Source organism: Polypterus senegalus, chromosome 3 (genome assembly GCF_016835505.1).
Source record: "Polypterus senegalus isolate Bchr_013 chromosome 3, ASM1683550v1, whole genome shotgun sequence".
Classification (NCBI taxonomy): domain Eukaryota; kingdom Metazoa; phylum Chordata; class Cladistia; order Polypteriformes; family Polypteridae; genus Polypterus; species Polypterus senegalus.
Window position 1 is genome coordinate 277120519 of NC_053156.1, and position 18326 is coordinate 277138844.

Sequence of the window (18326 nt, forward strand, 5' to 3'; positions counted from 1 at the left end):
ACCTGTTTTACCCCTCAACTCTCTTGACTTGTTTTACCCATTAGGGATTTATTTTGAGGAAACAATTGCTGACCAACTATCTGCACAGCAAGAAGTTAGGCTCAAAGGGGGAGATGACTGATGTTCGAGTGGGAGGTTAGTATTTTGGCTCATAACGTTACAGTACACTCTGGAGAGACTGGCCAGTAAAGTCACTTATCCTTCTCTTTCCACAATTGCCAGGCCTGGACCAAGAGAAAGACTGGGCCACTATTACTGCCATCCAATGTCACCTAGACAAGAAGGGAGCTACCAAGCTGTTCATTGATCTCCTCATCAACTCTAAGAGCGATAAGATCTTCCAGGACAGTATTCACTTGGCAATTTGCTTATTAGAAGGGGGCAATACAGACATACAGGTAACAGTAGTCTCCTGTACCTTTCAGTTGATGTGTTTAGGAGTTTCATGAACCTCATCACCACTTCTTATGTGGTCAATAATGTACACATTTAAAGAATATATAATAAAAATGAGGTCAACACTATTGATTGATCATTAATGTAAAGATGAACCTTCTTTTTGACGTTGTGAACAATGAGAAACTCATCTCCACTTCTGATGTGGTCAGTAGTGTAGAGATGAAAGTCCTGGAGGACCACCATGGCTGTAGGTTTTCATTCTAACCCTTTTCTTAATTAGTGACCTGGATTGGCTGCTAACTAACTTTTTTTGATTTCATTTTATTTGACTTGCTCTTGAAGGCTCCGACTCCTTAATTGTTACTTTTTCCTTAATTAGCTGCCAAAAAATAATGAGATCCAAAAATGAACCAAAACACGACCAGCAAACTGTGTCCATCATACAATATCTGAGAATAAAGAAAGATAAAGATCTCAGTAATGCCAATCTTCTCAGATCCCAAACACTGCTCTTAGAAAAGAGAAAAATCTAAAATTTTGGAAATGTGTGCCATTGCACCACGAGAGAGAACTGGTTTAATTAACAATGAGAATCTGTGCCTAATTAAGCAACTGGTAAAGCTGGTTAGTTGACTTTGTTGGTCTTCTGTTGGCTCACTCACTTCCAGTTTCATTTCTGTTTGGGTGCCATTTAAGGAAAGAAATGTAGCAATTCAGAAGAACGAGGAAGAAATTCAGAGGAACAAGTCAGCTAAAATTAATTCAAAAGAAGTTAATTAGCAGCAAAAATAGGTCACTAATTAAGAAAAGGGTTAGAATGAAATCTGCAGCCACAGTGGTCCTCCAGGACCAGAATTGGCAACCCCTGTTTTATAATACATATAAGATAAACCTTTGTACTGAAAAGTCAGATAACTGTGTAAGTTATGAAAATGGAGAAATATGACATCTAAGAAGACTTTTAAGTACTCTGCGGTTGCCCACACTGCCAGTGAGCTGAGGTTTATTAGACTAGAGTTGCATTTTGTGTTTTCCAGAATTCCTTCTATGACCATATGATGAAATGTAACAAATCCGAAAAGTTTTTCAAAGTTCTGAATGACCGCATGAAGAAGGCACAGCAGGAGGTCAAGGCGACTGTGTCAGTCAATGTCAGTGACCTGGGCAGCAAGAACAAAGATGAGCTTGAAATGGACCAAAGCATGGGCGGTGAGTTCAAGAGTGCTACCACTTTCTGTCTGGTGTCATGTTGATGCTGAGGAGAGAAGAAATGTCATGCTTGTGATGGCTGTCAAACGTGTATCTACTAAAGACTCCCTTAAAGGTTGTTAATAATTATGCAATCAATCATTGTATGTTGTATAGTTGTAATTAATTTAGACCACTTTTCACTGTGACATTATGGAGTTGTTTTATGTTGATTAATGTCAAAACTGCCAAATTCAACCCACTGTGATGAAATGTTGTAAAACAATAAAATGTGAAAACTTCTAAGGAGTATAGACACTGTAGATGTGAAAACCGCTGTATGAGAGATAGATAGATAGATAGATAGATAAAGTGCACTATATAATAGATAGATAGATAGATAGATAGATAGATAGATAGATAGATAGATAGATAGATAGATAGATAAAAGGCACTATATGATAGATAGATAGATAGATAGATAGATAGATAGATAGATAGATAGATAGATAGATAGATAGATAGATAGATAGATAGATACTGTTAAAAATGTTTGTCAAAGATTATCCCTACATTTTGGGTGTATTAAAGAAATAAAAAATTTGGCCTAAAGGTTTAAGTGCATTTACAATTGCAACTTACAGAAATGCAAACTTTCCTGTTGTATATTCTGTGATATTTTAGGTGTGTGATTTTAGCGTAAGCTTGTTTTTTTAGGTCAGGGATTATATTTTTATGATTTATTGTTTGTTTTGATATGATTTTTATTTTTTTTAATGTCTTGCTTCAGTATTTGTGCAACGCTCTGAGTATTATCACATAGCCCTTTCAGCTGCTCTTGTGATGTCATATGATACGACCATATAATTCTGGTCACCCATTTTGATATTCCTCTGTGGATACACAAGTTCATTCTCTGAAGAATTTAGCGTTAGTTTTCAGTTACTGTTAAGTTTTTGGTCCTCGACTCTGATTTTTGCTTTGCCTTCTGGTTTTGGTATCTCAATATTTTGCCTGCCAAGTTTAAACTTCTGCCTGTCTTTTTGTCCATGATTTTTGGTGCGTTCTGTATCATATAGTCTATTTTACCTCACAATAATGCTAACTCTTTCTCCACACTAAAACTTCTAAAATTAAAAAACGCAGATACCTTTTGTCCACACGACCCTGGCATTTTTAACACCTGAAAACTGTGACTTTGAAAATGCTCTCCAGAGCTGTATACTTATGAAAATGCCGGTGTAGCATCTGGCCCTGCCACCTGAATCCGACACAGACAAGCTTGGGACACAAGTTCAAGGCACACACATTTTTTCCTTTTTACCTTGTGGGCAACGCCTTCCCCATTCCCACAAGCTCAACACAGTCCAGCACAGTCCTTTCAATCAATCAATCAACATTTATTTATATAGCACATATTCATACAAAAAAATGTAGCTCAAAGTGCTTTACAAAATGAATAGAAAAATAGAAGACACAATAAAAAATAAACATAAGTCAACATTAATTAACATAGAATAAGTAAGGTCCGATGGCCAGGGTGGACAGAAAAACAAAAAACTCCAAAAGCTGGAGAAAAAAATAAAATCTGTAGGGGTTCCAGACCAAGAGACCGCCCAGTCCCCTCTGGGCAATCTACCTAACATAAATGAAACAGTCCTCTTTGTATTTAGGGTTTTCATGGAAAGACCTGATGATGATGGTCACGTAGACTTCTGGCTTTCAGTCCATCAATGTTGGTGCATCATGATGCTTTGAGTAAGTGGTGGTGGCGCAGGCCGCCACCACAAAGAAACCAGAAAAAGAAACAGAAGAGAGAGTTGGGGTCAGTCTTTCACTTCTCCTGTCCACTACTCCGGTCAAGCTTCGTCCTCCTCCTCCTCCCGACTCTGGCTCCCCGAGTAGTGGCTGCTGGCTCCTTTTATAAGGCACCTGGAATTGCTCAAGGTGCTTGATGACTCATTTCGGCAGCACTTCCGGGTGTGGCAGAAGAACTGCCAATAAAGGCTCAGCAGCTCCTGCTGCAGCACCCCCTGGTGGTGCCTGCACCAAACTCCAACTCCCATGTACCTCTGTGGGAGTCCCAGGCACCGCTGCAACGCAGTGGGGTTGCCATCCAGCACCCTGGGAGAGGTAATGCTCTGGCCACGCTTGCTCCCCAAGTTCTCCCAGCGTGGAGGAGTCCCGGCCAGGCAAGGTCCCCGGCCACACGTTACAAGCGTTACAGTGTGGACAGGTTGAAAACACAGACTGTAGTCATGCTCTGATTTGTTCAGACTTATTACATAGCCCTTCCCTAATTGGATCCTGCTCATTACAACATCTCGTTCCCTGATTGGTCACCATTCACAGAAGAAAACTGCATTCTAACATAGCAGACATAGGAAAGTTGCTTTCCATGGTGGTGTTGTGTTTTGCGTACTTGTATAGTTCTAAATTGCATTTTGTATGGTCTGAATGCTGCATACATGCACGATAATTTCAGTGGTCAGTGGTATTACCATTCCTTCAAAGATTTTTTTTGCTGATTATCGCATGCCCAGACAAGGTGAACATGTACGTCATATGTGTTTTTGGTCGTTTTTGTGTAGATGTTCGTAAGTGATAGAAAAGCGCTATTATGAACAAAAATCATTTTTGTTTAAAGGTACTGTTTTTAGTGTGGACGTACCGTAAGACTGAGTTCTCATAGCAATTCCTGCAATAATAAACAAAGCAAGCGCCAACATAATGCAAAAATGTCAGCGTGCAATGCATACTCTATACATCAGCCTGTCAGTAAATCCAAGTGCCCCCTTCTCTATTAAAGCTACAGGCAATGTTAAGTAGAAGTACCTCATCTCACCGTGGTAACCTGGCCGTAAAAGCCATCCATCCAACCATCCATTTTCCAACCTGCTGAATCTGAACACATGGTCACGGGGGTCTGCTGGAGCCAATCCCAGCCAACACAGAGCACAAGGCAGGAACCAATCCCAGGCAGGGTGCCAACCCACCGCTGGACAGGCCATAAAAGCTTTCTTTCTAATCCTTTCAGGTGGAATGCCCCAGTTTATGCAGTCAGGAGGTCCATCACAGTACCCTCAAGCCAAAGCAGCTCTGCACATACCCGAGGATTCCACTGATCAGCATGAGCCAGAGGCAGAGATGGCCCCCGGTGTTATAATAATGAAGCCAATTTTACGCTTCCTGCAGTTACTTTGTGAAAACCACAACCAGAGCCTACAGGTTAGCCAACCAGTCAAAGTAACCTTAGCATGAGCAACTGAAATTTTCCCTGGGTGCTTCTAAAAAACATTTGTTTTTGGCCTAGAACTTTCTGCGGTGCCAGAGCAATAAAACTAATTATAACCTGGTGTGTGAAACCCTGCAATTCCTGGACATCATGTGTGGCAGCACCACGGGGGGCCTGGGACTTCTTGGTCTCTACATCAATGTGAGCAATGTAGGCCTCATCGTTCAGACTCTGGAGACACTCACAGAGTACTGCCAGGGTCCATGCCACGAGAACCAGGTATGTACTGCCAGCTTCAACCCTATACGCTCTAAATGCTCTTTAGAATAATTGACTCTTTCTCTTTTAAAAGAATTAGGAAACACGTCAGTATGCGTCGCACCTTCTTCTGATGTTGCTTTTCTTACTGCGGCCATTTCTAGAAGGGTGGGATTGGACTGCGTGTCTGCCTGGGGGGTTGCCAACCAGGATCCCGAGGTGTTTCGTCGTTAGGTGGGTGCAGCAACACGCTGTACCAGTGCAACCTGACCTGACCTGAGCCAAGGGGCTCTCCATGCTGGAGAAGGGGAATCCCTACACTAAATTCACTTGAACTCAATGTAGCTGTGCATTAAGTTAACAGTGTCTGTCGTGGAGGTATATTAGTCCTGCTAAATGGTATACTGCTTGTGCCCTAGACCTGCATTGTCACCCATGAGTCAAATGGCATTGACATCATTACTGCCCTCATATTGAATGACATCAGCCCCCTTTGCAGGAGTAGAATGGACTTGGTGCTGCAGCTGAAGGTAAGTATGCGTCACAGTCAGCTCTTATCTTGTGGGAATAAAGTGTAACATGAAGCCCCAGTGTGTGGTTCAGACTGACCATCTTTGCCTTCTACATTGTACTGTAGGACAATGCGTCCAAGCTGCTACTAGCCCTAATGGAAAGCCGACATGACACTGAGAATGCAGAGAGGATTCTTTTCAACCTAAGAGGGAAAGACTTGGTAAGAGAACCTTTCCAAAGCGAATACTGCAGCCTTTCCTTAGAATATAGTACAGTACTCAGAAATGTCTTTTTACCAATTAAATCATCTGTTTGCTATCTTCACGCTATTCTAACTTGACTTTCTAAAGATATTTATGATTAAATGGTGTTCTGGGAATAGTAAGCTGCTCTCTAGAAACTTAATGCTTTCTAGAAACATGAATGACAGCTATAGTAAAACCCTAACCAAAACACAGTCTGGATATCACAGTTATTTCAGAACAATATCAACCTTTCTTTTTTAAGTAAACTATTTGAAAGGAGAGTTTTTAAACAATGTTACAATTTCTAAATGGAAACAATAGTTAGGAAAAATATCAGGATTTGGAAAAGCCATATTACTCTGACTGCTGTAGTTTTTTTTTTTTTATTTTATATGGTAAACTCTGTTCCCAAAATGTTCTCCAGAATACACAGGAGAGTCATTAGGAAGGAAGAAGGCACTGTCCATCCAAGCTTGGAGCTGTTGCCACATATCCTAGCAGGTGTTTTTGGTATTGTGAGGGCCATATCTGGTTACAGATGGTGGATAGGACCCTTTAGAGTTATTGACTTGTTTGCTGTCTTTCTCCAGCTTCCCCAGTTGCCTTGTGGTCTTTGGAGTTGGGTTAGGCTCTCTGGGGACATGATGCTTGATCCTCATCATCCAGGCTCTCCTGGTCCTGTAGGCTCTGAGTTAGGGTTAGGTTCTGGGAAGTAGCTTTCTTGCCTCTTAGCTCTGGGGGCTTCTCCATTGGCCTTGTATGCTGTCTTTATGTGGGCCATATCTGGGTACAGATAGTAGATAGTGTCCTCAAAGTTATCAGTCTGTTGGCTGTCCGGCCACCCCTTTGACCTTATGGGCTTTGAACTGTGTACTGGTACTGGCCACGGAGCCACTGGGCGAAGTCATATGGCACTTGTCATCCAGATTTTTCTCCTGGTTTGGTCCTGGCTGCAGGTTCATTGGCCAGCGTTGTTCACCGTCATCATTCAGGTTCCCCTAGGGCCCTGTAGGCTTTGAGTAAAGTTAAGGACAGAGAAGTAGCCTCCTGGCCTCTAGGATCTGAGGGCTTCTCCCTTGGCCTTGTTTGTTTATTAGGTTGGTTGACTAAGGTAATTTATGCCTTCTGATAATAATGAAAGGTGTCTGTACCAGTGTAGCATTTGATACTGTAGATCACCACTATTTGTAAAACAGGGTCGGTGTTTCTGATCATGTCTTCAAATGTTCTCAAACATATCTAGCAGGTAGACAATTGTATTAAATTATAGATTTATTATATGTGGATTTCCACACATTTATTTTTTTTCCACGCTTTTTTATATGTTGTCCCTCTTGGAAGAATTCTAAGGGATCATGAAGCTAATTTTCAGTTATGCGGACAAAACACAGTTGCGTATCTCCATTGTTCCTGATGAGTCAAATGCACCACACTCTTTAATTAGCTGAACCATCAGAACATGACAACAATTGTGACATGAATGGGCCTTTCAGCCCAATGTGCTTGTTCACCTTAATCAGCTCTAACTGAGCTCCAGAGAACCTGTGTGGAGATGGAAGAAGCTTCTAGAAGGACACTTCAACACTCCACCGATATGGGCTTTATGACAAAGTGGCCAGACAAAAGTATAGCAGTATAGCAAAACAAATGGAAGACAGCTTGGAATTTGTAAAAATGCACCTAACGGCCTCTCAGAACGTGGAAATCTCTTGTATGATGAAATCAAGATTAGTGTAATGTCTGAAGATAACCGGGCAACACTCACCACCCACAAAATACCATTCTGACAGGGAAACATTTTGGTCGCAGCATTGTACTATGGTGTTGTTTTTTCAGCGCAAAGGACTGGAAGGCTAGACAGGGTTAGGGAAAGCTGAACAGAGCAAAGTACAGAGATATCCATAAAGAAAACATTTGTTCTGGCCGTCAGACTGGCCTGAAAGTTCACCTTCCAAGAGGACAGTAAGCATTACCACAAAGCAGAGACAACACAGGAGTGACTCTGTGAATGTCCTTCTATGGCTGAGCCAGAGCTTCGGACGTGAACCCAATTGAACATCACTGTAGAGACCTGAAAATTTCTCTTCATTGATATCCTCCATCCAACCTGACAGAACTTGAGTGGGTCTGCAGAGAAAAATGGCTGAAAATCCCCACACCCAGGTGTGCAAAGCTTGTTGTGTCAGACCCAAAGCGACACCAGGTTGTGTTTGCTGCCAAAGGGGCTTCAACTAGGTACTTGTGTCATTGTAAGCGTTCAGTTTTTTTATTTTCAACAAATCTGCAGAAAATCCTAAAATCCTGTTTTCGCTTTCTCATTCTGTGTTCTTGAGTGTTGCTAGTTGGTGGATAAGATCATTTAAATGATTTTAGTACAAGGCTGCAAATGTGTAAAAGTGAAGGGGTCGGTACTTTCTGAACCCACTGTATTATGAAATGGCTATATAGTACCATTAATAAAAGTCTTTTTTTATATTGGTGGTTGCTGCTGTTTTATAGCTCTGCAGTCTTGGGTTCACTTCCCATCCTGGGCATTCATTTTAGCCATTTTATTGGCTTCTCTAAAGTGTCTGTGTGTGTACCCTGCAAGGGACTGGCACCATGTCCACTTTTGGCTTCTGCCTTGTATGCTGCATTGCTGGTATAGGCTCCTACAACCCAGAAATGGGGTAAGTAAGATTTGATAATAGATGGATGAATATATCTGTCTTATGAATACCTTTGTTTCTCCATGAAGGTGGAAGTGATAAGGAAGGCCTATAGCCAGGAGGAGAAGGACTTTAGCGTTTCTCCCCGAGAAGTTGGCCACAACATCTACATCTTGGCTTTGCAAGTAAGCTGGACAGCTTTAGCTCTATTCTCTGGTATGCATGGATCTGGGCTGTCTAGGACTTTTATAGGGAAGTGTGGCAGCAACTGTATCTCCAACGGCAATTTGAAATTGACTACGAGGGTTTAAATACGGGTGGGTTGCATGAGTGGACCTTGCAGTAGGCTGCTGTCCTGTCTTTGTCCCCTTCGTCCCTGAGATGTGATTAAATAGATCTGAGAATATTATGATAATTTTATTATGTTAGTCTGTAGGACCATGCGGACAAGATGACAAGAATAGCAGATTATATGCTACAAGTATAATAATATTATCAATGTTCTCACTTCAGCTGTCTCGACACAACAAACAACTGCTTCATCTTCTTAAACCTCAGAATAGAGGAAAGACGGATGGCACAGAGAGCATCTCATCCATGGTGAGTACCAAGGGGTACATACTAATGAAGGGGTTTTCATACAACAGCTTAGTCCTTTATAAGTACATGGTGAGTCAAAATTATGTTAACATTTGAATGGCGGAAACAATTTATTTGCAAAACATACTTCATATGTGCAAGATGATTTACAGGAATTTCTCAACCTGTTCGCCATCATGTTCAACACACAAAAACCAACGAGCAACAGTACCATTTAAAGCCCGGAGACACATTTCGCAGGGAAAATATGATTCCACAGTCCGTGTTCTGTCCTTCAGGTCATTGATATCACAAACTTTCCTTCTATACACCCGCTCCTTCACTATACCCCATAACCAGAAATCACAGGTTGTCAAATCAGGGGAGTCTGGAGGCCATGGCAATGGTCCATCGACCTGGAAAGGTGTGGTCGAGATAAAAATAATCCATTAGTGTTAACATAAATTTGACTCTCCCTGTATACTGATAATCTCTTTTGAGACAATGGAGAGAGTTCCATTTCTGCCTTAAGTACCAAGTTATTTGGTCTACATTTAAGTAATGTGCACACTTTTATTCTTTTATTCCAGCTAACTCTCAATAACAATCAGCTGTCCCAGATGTTGAAATCCACGACTCCTGTTGAGGAGAAGGTAGAAGACCCACTGGAGTACTACAATGAACACACCGCTCAGATAGAGGTGAGACGAGCCATTGTCCACTCCTTTAGACATTCCAGTCACATCATTGTAATGGCTTAGTAAAAAATCAAACCTCACATGTACAGTGCTGTGGAAAAGTATTTACCTCTTCCTTGTCTTTACACAATTTTATTCAACGTGTCCTGTCTGTTTGTCTGGGTCAGATTTTGCAATCAACGTTTTACCAAACTAATTTCCTTCAAACTTTGCATGCATGCTGAACTCCAGTGACAATACAATATTTCAGCAGTTTTGACCTGGGAGCTTATGTTAATTTTGTCAAATTTAAAATTTCTCAATTCCTCATATTATTCTTTTCACAATTACACATACTGACTTATACGCCCATTCAAAAATGCGACATTTAATTTTTTTTTTTTTTACATTTTCTTGCTTCCTCCAACTACACTGCTACACTGGTACAGACACCTTTCATTATTATCAGTTTCTCAGACGCTTTGAATTTTGTTGCAGCAGTCCAGTTACCAATTTCTTTCACTACTTCAACGACTTTTAAGTTAAAACCAGCTTCATATTTTTTTCTGATCGAACGCTCCATTGTAGATAACGGATGCTCTTATGATAAAGGTGTATGAGGGTGTGAGATACCAAAAACACAGCACAGTGCAAACGTCACTTCAGAATAGTTCAGGTATTACCGTGTGGTCACTTAGGCACAATACATTGAAAAAAAAAGGCAGTGTGCTTTGTGGTTACTCTCTCAGGTGGACGTTAGCATGTCATAATCTCTTGGACCAATAGCATGAGTTTTCCGCATTTGACTTATACGACCGACATTATAAAATACCGGAAATTATACAGTAAAATCAAGACCCTTTTTATCCGCGGGAGAACTTAAACTCGAGTATATATGGTATATATAGTGCTTTTAGCCAACAGGCATATACAGTACACCCCCAAAATTGGCGGGGGTTACATTACAGTGTTAAATCTGCCCAGGAGAGGTCGGCCCAGCACAATTACTCCAAAAGCTTACAGAATACTCACCTGGGAAGTCAGAAGAACCCCGGTAACCATCGCAGAAACTGCAGGCCTCTCTCAGCTCAGTTAATGTCAGCATTCACAATTCCCCATTTAGAAAGGCAAAAATGGTATCAATGGGAGAGTTGCTAAACAGGAGGAACATAAAGGCTTGTCTAATGTTTGCCATTGATTCCCAGAACTTTTGGGATAACCTTTTTGGAAGACATAGGTCCCATTACATCTGGTTTAAAGCTAACGCAGCTTTCCACAATACGAATGTCATGTGCCAACAGTCACAAATGGTGGTGATAGTGTAATGGTGTGGGGATGTTTTGTTACTTTGTGGTTTGAGCGACTTACATAATTACATAGCTTGAATTTGTCTACTAGAAAGTACTGTGGATGTGCGGTCATCAGTCCATAATCTGAAGCTCAAGTGCAATTGGTTTATGCAGCATGACAACGATCCAATGCACAGAAGCAAGTCTACCTTTGAATGGCTGAAAAGATCCAACATTAAGGATGTGGAGTGGCCTCACTTGAACCCCATTGAGATATTGTGTCTGGACCTTAAATCAGCAGTTCATAGTCAAAACCCCTCCAATGTGGCTGAATGAGAACAATTCAATAAAGAACGGTTGATCAAAATTTCTCCACAATGATGCCAAGGGCTAATCTCCTGATGCCAGATGTGCTTGATGGAAGTGGTTGCTGCTAAAAGTGACCCAACCAAGTGTTACATTTAGGGGGCAATTACTTGTTCACAAGAATGATATAGGTGTTGTTGAGCGTTTTCCAGTGATAAATCATATGATCATTTAAAAAAGGTGTGTTTGCTCTGGTTGTCTTTTGTATTATACTAAATCTGCTTGGACATCCAAAACCATTTAGTGGTGCGAATAAGCAAAAATAGAGGAAATCATGAAGGGGGCAAATACTTTTTCACAGCACTGTTACTGCACATCCAGATCTGGAATTGGGCCAGAAGAATCAAGGCCAGAAATGGAGACCTGTCAGTTAAACTAATAGTAAAGTGGATTCCAGTGCAATTAACAAAATCATCTACTTTTGCCTGAAATGTCTGCAGTCTAAGCATGAGCATTGATCGATAAAGCAAGAAGATTAACCAAAATATGATCCTTAGTTTAATCTCTTTGGTAAAAAATTAAACATATTAATTTAAAGAAATAAATGTATCCTCTACCAGGACAAGTGTGATAAAACCTTTTTGAGTCAGGGAGCATCCATCACAGCAGTCTGTTACAGAATGGTCAAAAACAAAATAAAGGCAGAGGTCTGTATCATTTACATACGTATTCATCTAACATTCACTCTGATTGGTTCCAAAGACATGACTTGTTTTATAACCAGTTTTCAAGCCTAAAAATAAAAGTCATATTTCTCCTAAATTTCAGGGCCTTACAAAACATTCCAATACTCAAGTTTTACTGGGTACATGATAGTCAGACAACTTTTTGAACCATCTCAGTAGAACCTTCTTATTCTTAGTTGTTCACTTGACCTTTATTTCCTGATATGCACACTTATTAACCCTTTATAGTACTTTTAAGAAAGATGTTATATTTTAATGTGGAAAGCATATCAAAACACTCAATTCTAAGTGACTACATGACACCTAACTTTAATTTTCTTCCACCTTTATCCCATATCAACTATGATCAGATTGTGCGTGATGACCGCAGCATGGAACAGATTGTCTTCCCCATTCACAATATCTGTGCGTTCCTCACGGAGGAAACCAAGCATCGTGTTTTCACCACCACAGAGCAGGATGACCAGGGCAGCAAAGTCAGCGACTTTTTTGAGCGGTCCTCCTTCCTACACAATGAGATGGAATGGCAGAAGAAACTGCGCAGTATGTAGTGTCGTATCACCTTATGTTCTTCTGTGAGACAAGCACCATGACAGGAGTTTCTTCCTTGCAGGTAACACTTGTTTCATTTCTCTCTATTTCAGGTATGCCTATTCTGTATTGGTTCTCCCGGAGGATGACCTTGTGGGGAAGTATCTCTTTCAATTTGGCCGTCTTCATCAACCTCATTATTGCATTCTTTTATCCGTACAGCAATTCAACATCAAAGGGTAAGACATTTAGTGACCAGTTTAGTTCACAGCTCAGTTGTTCAGTCACTAGTATATAAAAGTATCCAATAATTCCAATGTCTAAGTGATTGAAGGAGGTAGCCTCACGTGTCTTCAGTAAATACATGCAATGGATTCAGAACATAGTCAGAATCTTTCGGCAATCTTCACTGTGTTGTAGATTTCATTTGAATTGGATAAATTTGCCATTTTTGCCCATCATCTACACTCAGCCCATAATGACAAAGTGAAAACATGTTTTCAGAAAGGTTTCCAAATATATTAAAAATGAAAAGCTAAAATCTTTCATTCATAGAAGTATTCAGACCTTTAATGTATTCAACCTTAATGGCATTCAGCTTGAGCAAGTAGCGGAGTTCAAATATCTCGGGTCAGTCATACAGGAGAAGAAAATACCTCCGAGGTTCTGCCACTGCTGCCTTTGGGTTGTCAAAATGATTAAAAGCAATGTAACAATCAAGACCAAGATGTGACTTTTCCGAGCACTCATCATCCCAGTCCAGAGACCTGGACGCTTTTGTAGACAGACCTCAACAGCCTAGAAGCATTCCTGATGTGATGCCTGTGAAAAAGTCTCTGAATCTCAGTCAGAGATCGCCTATGAAACAAAAAGATAAGGATCAGGTGCCTCCAACAACCCAGTATAGCTGAGGAAATCCGGAAAGGAAGACTACACTGGTTTGGCCATGTGTGCAGAATGGATGAAAACTGATGTGTGCAGAATGGATGAAAACTGACTCCCTTACTGACCGCTATGGCGAAAACTCCCAGCAACTTGGAAGGTACAGTGGAATGTGGCTATGAAAACTTGGGCACATCGAGTTGTGGACGCCCTCAGACAACATCTACATCAACAGTTGTTAGCACAAGATCAAACCAGCTAGAAGCAAATCGTGCAGGATGTCCAGAACCCATCGACACCTACAGTAGCATACTGGGTCCAAGGACAGCCTCATCCAGTTTCCCACTAGAAGGATTGACGATGAGTCAGACCCTTTGCAGTGGCACTCCAAATTGTGCGCAGGTGTATCCTTGCCTATAACTTGATTGGAGTCCACAGGTAGCAAAATGATTTAGTTGGACATCACTTAGAAAGGAACATACCTGTGTCTATAATGTCCCACAGTTCACAATGGATGTCAGGACATAACCATGCCATGAACTCCAAGACCTTCAAATTGTGCTGAGGCATAGAACAAGGCAAGGATGTTAAACAATTTCTCGAGATTTAAGGACTCCCAGGAGCACAGTGGACTCCATAATTGTGAAATGGAAGAGGTTTGGAACCACCAGGACTCTTCCTAGAGTTTGCCATCTGACCAAACTGAATAACCAAGCAAGAAGGTGTGATAAGCCAATTCCAAATCTAAGTAAGAAACTTGAGTTTTATATAGTGTAAAAAGAAGCAACTCGACACACGTAGAAAAAGGTTTGGGGCAGCCACCTGTATAATATTCCTAGCTGCAAAGGATTCTTTTAAGTTTAGTCAATGATGTTGACAGTACGGAGTCCAAAATAGAACTGGTGAAGGTTTGAAAAGATGGCGGTTTTAAATGGTCAGACAGGAAGTGATGTATGTTGACAGGAAGTGATGTAGGTTGACCGGAAGTGATGTTTCTCTGACATCAGTCTGGGAGCCGGGACAGGAAGTGACAATCTTCTAGGCGCCGGAACTGGAAGTGACGTTCTTGATTCAGATAGGTTTTCCCGCGGCTGGTCTGTAGAGATAGTAGGAGAAGGTTTAATGCACCCCGCCCTCCCCTGGCCTGGCATGGAATTACCTTTACTTGGTCCACACAACGTCCTCCTATTCGCACGTGTGTGACAATAGCTATTTATAGCTTATTATGATCGCACAAATAGTTATAGAGGTACTGTAATAGTGACTCAATGTGTTGTTTTGGCACTCCAAATTAGGATAACATGGCGACAGGGCAAAGTTGCGCTGGCGTCCAGGTGTGGGACCTTTCGACGGTCATTCGGAGGCCTACAAGTGACTCAAGTGACAAGACTGGCTTAACACCAAGATGTTATTCCAAAGCTACTGCGGGAGGAAAAGAGGAGTTTATTAAATTTGAGGTGGAAAAGGCAGAAATGATTAGAGTGTTGAATTTAGGATATAGCTGACAGAAACACACGTGTAGAGAAACCGGTTGGAATGACAAAGTGGAAGTTCACCACGTAATTTACCTGTGAGGTGAACAAGCAGTTGGCACAAGGCGGTTACAAACACACCAGTGTGCACAGAGATTCAAGATTGATATAGCAGGACTACACCTGAGCATAGGTTGGCATCCAGTGCAAGCCTCAACGACAGTCCTGATTGGAGGACCCCAGTACAAGTGCATAAGTAATTGGCTTAATGAAACGGCTAGCCATAGAAAAGTATAGTCCAGACCACCAGGGGTCGTCTTTTAACTGGTCTTCGCCCTGCTGAATAGTATAGGACAGCAGTAAAGGTAAGTGCTGGATTTAAAATCTATTAGTTCAACTCTGGAGGTCTGCAGTGAGTGAAGGTTTTCATCCCAAGCAGTTCTGTAAATAGAAGCCAGGCCTAGCAGATAGTGACACTTGGGATTTATTATTTAATTAAAAGGCTTGTTAGTGCTTTCATTTTTTTTCTTACAATGTTATCCATATGTTTTGTGGTCCTTCCCTTCTGTCTCACTAATTTCAAAACATTTTATGACAAGGATACCTCATGATGCAAATACACAGAAAGCACGTTAGCTGGAGAGCTGCTGTTTCCTTTGTCATTTGTACCTCATTATTAACTGATGACCGGTTAAGAAAATGGAAATAAATAAAACCAGAATGCAACAGTTTAAAACTAAAATAGGCAATTAAGGGTTCTGAATCATAACAAATGGGTTAACTAAAACAAAAAACATACTGCTTTAGTAGTAAATAAATGAGTTCTAATTAAAAATTTGATTAAAACAAAAACCTTCATCTACTGCGGACCTCCAGGACTGGAGTTGAGTACCCCATATTACTGTAGTGATTACAGCTTTACTTCCAATTGTAGATATTTTTGGGTGAAAGTAAACTGTAGTTGTCAATGCTCATTTTTCACTGTTGTCTTTGTGCCTAATTTTATGTCTTTTTGTTTTTGATTATTATTTGTCCATCCTTTGTGAACTGTCTGGGATATAAGAAGGACAGTGTTATTTTTTCCTTGTCACTTTTGCTTTGGAGTCTCTGTAATTATTGCAATATAGGACCTGCACTTAATTTTTCTTATTTTTCTTAATGTTCTTACATTGGACTACACATTTATTTACAAGATATTATTGTAAATAATTTCAACATATCCGGAGTAAACCAGAATTTCAGTTGTAGTTGTGACTCCAGGTGCCTGGGGTCAGAAACTGTGCAGTAGCACCATTGCACAGGGCACCACGGAAAGACCTTCGTCAGGATGGTGAGCATGAAAGCCAATGGTCACTAGAGCAGAGCTTCAGAAGTCATCTGCTGAGATGGGAGAGCCTGTTAGAAGGATGACAATCTCAGCAGCACTCATTGAAGAAAGATGGAAAATGACTTGTCAGAAGACACTCTTGAGTGAAAGGAATACAGCAACCCACTTGGACTTGAGAGCGTGAGGAAAAAGATTCTCTGGTCTAATTAGACGAAAATGAAACTCTTTGGGTAGAACGCCAAGCTCCAAGACCAGACACTGCTCATCACCTGCCTGATACCATCCCTACAGTGAAGCAGCATCATGCTATTGGGAGTGCATCTCAGTGTCAAGGACAGGGAGACCGGTCAGAATTGAAGGAAAGATGAATGCTCATTTCAGCATAAAAATGACCAGAAGCAAACAGCCAAGACAATGGTGGAGTGGCTTCAGGATGAGTCTCCAACTGTCCTTGAGTGGCCCAGCCAAAGCCCAGACACAAACCCCATAGAACATCTTCGGAGAGACCAGTAGATGGACGCTTCCCATCCAGTCAAGAGGATCTACAAGGAAGAAAAGGATAAACTGCCCAAGTACTGGTGTGCAAAGCTTGTGCAGACTTACCCAGGAAGACGTAATTGTCACTAAAGACGCTTGTGCAAAGAACTGAATCAAGCGTCTGAATACTTCTAACAAAGGTTTTGATTTGTAATAAATTTGCAAACCTTTCTAAACACGTTTTCGCTTTGTCAATAAGGATTATTGAGTGTAGATTGATGAGCACAAATGGCAAATTTATCAGTTGAAAATTAAATCTACAACAAAATAAAGTGTGCAGAAAGTGAAGGGGACTGAATACTTTCTGAATCCAAGATGAGCCGCCATTGGTGATTAACACCTCAAGGAGTGCTTTTGGTCTGCTGTACTTTTTACTTATGTGAAGATATTTAGTGCCCAGAGACTTTTGAAGGTGCAGTAACGTAGACCTTTATAAACTAGTAGTCCCCACTAAAGCACTCTGTGCTGACTGACCTTGTCTTGTAGGAAAACACGATCAGGCAGAATTTATTCTGTGTTTGTGTTTTACATTTAGGTGTGCTCAATTCCTCACTGCTGTTAATGCTTTTTTGGATCATGGTGGGCCTGTCTGTCATGGCACTGTTCTCCCAACGCTACGGACTCCGGCCATTTACTGTAGCTATCATCCTGCGCTCCATTTATTACTTTGGGATAGGACCGACGCTCATCATGCTTGGCGCATTCAATGTGAGTTCTTCTTTCTTTCAATCTTATGCTTTAACACTAAGATTTGCACTAGTTCATATGCAGATTTTATTTTTGGGTGCTGTTTTTTTAATTGTCTTTCTCCATTTGTCTAGCTTATTAACAAGATTGTCTTTGTGGTGAGTTTTGTTGGAAACCGAGGCACCTTCATCCGTGGTTATAAGGCCATGATAATGGATATGGAGTTCTTGTACCATGTGGGCTATGTCTTCACCAGCATGCTGGGCCTCTTTGTGCACGAGTTCTTCTACAGTATATTGGTAGGTCAGAAGGCCAGAGCCTGTAACGTGTTCTTCCATTCCAACAACTCTTAGCATTCTGAATTTAAGAACACACTACTAAACATCTCCAAATGCATCCTAGCAAGATACTGTTTGCAAAAGGAGCCATTTTACAGTTCTTTGTCTCTTGCTTTCTTTACAGCTCTTTGACTTGATTTATCGGGAGGAGACATTGTTCAATGTGATTAAGAGTGTTACTCGAAATGGAAGGTCCATCCTGCTGACTGCTCTTCTTGCCCTTATACTTGTCTATCTGTTCTCCATTGTTGGCTTCCTGGCCTTTAAAGATGACTTCATCTTGGAAATTGACCGCTTACTTGAAACAAACACACACAGTGAGTCCTAACAAGACATCAGCTTGTTTTTTTTTTTTACAAGTACCCTGTGATAAAACTTAAATTGATTGCAGAGGTCAGGGTGTTGACCATATTATGCCGTATTATTATTATTATTACTCTTATACCCTATACTGGACATTCACTTTAAC

The 18326-nt window shown here is 41.0% G+C and overlaps 1 protein-coding gene across 1 annotated transcript in view; it reads left to right on the top strand.

Annotated features, from left to right (window-relative positions):
- Window positions 1-18326, top strand: part of itpr3 (inositol 1,4,5-trisphosphate receptor, type 3) — a 189352-nt gene that overhangs the window by 137327 nt on the left and 33699 nt on the right. The window contains exons 38-52 of the mRNA XM_039749235.1: window positions 45-135; window positions 223-398; window positions 1437-1608; window positions 4625-4815; window positions 4901-5101; window positions 5500-5610; window positions 5718-5813; window positions 8576-8671; window positions 9000-9086; window positions 9656-9766; window positions 12434-12626; window positions 12728-12853; window positions 17368-17540; window positions 17654-17818; window positions 17982-18174. Coding sequence (XP_039605169.1) covers window positions 45-135; window positions 223-398; window positions 1437-1608; window positions 4625-4815; window positions 4901-5101; window positions 5500-5610; window positions 5718-5813; window positions 8576-8671; window positions 9000-9086; window positions 9656-9766; window positions 12434-12626; window positions 12728-12853; window positions 17368-17540; window positions 17654-17818; window positions 17982-18174 — 2182 coding nt within the window. The remainder of the gene's footprint in view (window positions 1-44; window positions 136-222; window positions 399-1436; window positions 1609-4624; window positions 4816-4900; window positions 5102-5499; window positions 5611-5717; window positions 5814-8575; window positions 8672-8999; window positions 9087-9655; window positions 9767-12433; window positions 12627-12727; window positions 12854-17367; window positions 17541-17653; window positions 17819-17981; window positions 18175-18326) is intronic.